Source organism: Babylonia areolata, chromosome 7, assembly GCF_041734735.1.
Source record: "Babylonia areolata isolate BAREFJ2019XMU chromosome 7, ASM4173473v1, whole genome shotgun sequence".
Taxonomy (NCBI): Eukaryota; Metazoa; Mollusca; class Gastropoda; order Neogastropoda; family Buccinidae; genus Babylonia; species Babylonia areolata.
Genome location: NC_134882.1, coordinates 44,477,425 through 44,479,924, shown reverse-complemented (window position 1 = coordinate 44,479,924; position 2,500 = coordinate 44,477,425). Strand labels below are relative to the sequence as shown.

Here is a 2,500-nt window from a genome sequence, read left to right as displayed (position 1 = left end):
TATAGTATATATATCATTCTCACACAAACTACAAGGCACGAAGACTGACACAATAAAAATTTTTTAAAATTACCGGGAGTGAAGTTGTGTGAGGGCAGGTCTTTGCCTGGCCAATATGGCTGAAAGGTAACCACAGTGCGTCCATACAGTCCAGTACCACGTTCCGCCAGTCGCAACTTGATCAGACACACCCCACGACGCTGCAGTTCCTTGGCTGGAAGCTGCTCAGTCAGAACTCTGCAACATTTCAATATCTGTCATCCGTCAGTTTTGACACATACATGTATGCGAAGAATCTGCATCTTATCTCACACACATGTATGCAGACCACAGACCTACATCTTAATTCTTATCTTACAGTACACACAATGAGCCAAGTCAGTAATGCAGTGTTCGAAACATGCTGCATTTGCTAAGGGCTGAACAAAACGAGTTTCAGGTGGCAATATCCAGAATCTTTATTTATTACGCAAGCTATAATTAGTATAAAGGCCAGCAGAACATTTTCGTATCAAAAGTCTCCAATTCTAAAATCTAATGTAAAAAATTGGGGGTGGGGTGGGGTATTGTGTTTTTTGTTGTTGTTGTTGTTGTTTGTTTGTTTTGTTTCTTGTTTATTCCACACATACAACACACACACACTCTGGAATGGAGGTGGAGGGGGGAGGGGGTAAGGGGAATGAATGAATGAATGAATCTTTATTTTCCAACGGTGAAGATATTAGTTAGCACTTTGGCCGACTTGCACATCTGCCGTTGTTCTAAGAGACACACAAACATGTACGCATATAAACGTAGTTATACTGAATACTTAATACATGTATAATGTACGAGTATAACACAGCGTCAAACTGAGAGACACAACATCGCTCACATCTTGTACGGAACGGAAGCGAGTAACACACACATGCACACACACACACACACACACACACTAACACACCCCCAGGGAAAAACAACAACAAAACCCTAGCATGAATGCTACACATGAATGATTCAAGTGAAATTAACACAGAAAAGTAACGATAAAATTTTAAACACAGATGTAAGAGACATAAAAGGCAGCAAATAAGGAGACGGGTAATAGGGATATGGACAGATAGACACATTAAGTGAAAGACAGAGAGAGGGAGAGACAAAGGGGAGAGAGAGACACAGACAGACAGACAGACAGAGATGTAAAGATATGTCAGTGCGGAGGGGGAGGTTGTGGGAGGGGTGGGGGGGTGGAGGGGGGGGGGTTGAAAATTCTAATTGATAAGAAATAAAATGTAAATTTTGAATAATGTCCAAACTGGACAAATTACTAAGACTCAGAATGGCCATGAAGTTAAGGAAAAGTGTATAAAGGAACAACTCAGTAGTTGTCTTTTCAGTGGATATGTGGCAGATTGATAGATAGATCTATAGATTGACAGATCAACAGACTGATAGATAGATCTATACATAGATACATACTAAAATAGATACTGAGATGGACAGATACTACGATAGAAATGATAGACATCAGCTCAGTTATATACTTGTGTGTGTATGTGTGTGCGTGGATGGGTTTTCTGAATGTGTCTTGACCATTGTTTTGATGTAACAGTACACAGCCTATTCTAGAGTATCAAGTGCCCCCCCATAAAAATACTTCAACTGATTTTGACATTTGCATCTATTGTGACGCCCCTCCCCTCTCTCTTCCCTGTAAGTTAACATTTTGTAGCCTCTCACTGCCTCATTTGTAGGATGGGTGTACGCCAAGCATTTTCTCCTACTTCCCACACCAATGTTTCTTTTTTTTTCTTCTTTTTTTTTCTCTCTCTCTCTCTCATTTTTTTCGGCATATGCTTTAATGCCTCTATCTCTGATACTGAAACTGAGTTTTACTGACCAAGTAATAATTATCTTGTTGACACACTCGTCAGAATGACTTATCCGTCTGACCGAGTAGCATGTACCTTGTTGTAGACAAACACCCTAATTAAACGGAATTATATCCAATGGTAACCGGTAAGTTTAACTTAATCTGAATGTTAAAGGAAGGAAACTGGTAAAAACCTTGTTTCTTCAATTTCTGCATCCCGTTCTTTCTCAAGAAGTTTGCGACTGCGGGTTACGAAGTCTTCAACTGACATTTTCGAACACTCAGTTGAAAATTCTGAATGTGTCAAAATTCTCAGAAGACAATTCCACAAAAAGTTGTTCTAGAGTTCCGAAGCGTCAGAAAGACACCTTGTTCATGAGCAAGTTGTGAAAATGAAACTAGTGCACACGTCTTTCGAGGATTCCATGACAGCAGGAAAGTAGAAAATACAGGGAGATCACTCTTTCACTTCACGTCATTCACAGGGACATGAGTTATCTTTTTACCGCAACCATGGCTCTTGCTGTGTGTGTGTGTGTGTGTGTGTGTGTGTGTGTCTGTGTGTCTGTGTTTCTGTGTGTGTCTGTGTGTGTGTTGCATTGATGGGTGAATGAACGGAGTTATTATGTGTTGCGTGGCCTGCTGGTG

At 40.4% G+C, this 2,500-nt stretch overlaps 1 protein-coding gene across 2 annotated transcripts in view; it reads right to left on the bottom strand.

The window, feature by feature from the left end:
• Positions 1-2,305, bottom strand: part of LOC143284075 (DNA-binding protein SMUBP-2-like) — a 41,204-nt gene extending 38,899 nt beyond the window's left edge. For both annotated transcript variants that reach the window (XM_076590705.1, XM_076590704.1), the window contains exons 1-2: positions 2,047-2,305; positions 74-237 (exon numbers count right to left, since the gene is read on the bottom strand). In XM_076590705.1, the coding sequence (XP_076446820.1) occupies positions 74-237; positions 2,047-2,123 (241 nt within the window). In that variant the 5' untranslated portion in view covers positions 2,124-2,305. The remainder of the gene's footprint in view (positions 1-73; positions 238-2,046) is intronic.
• Between the last annotated feature and the right edge of the window lie 195 nt (positions 2,306-2,500).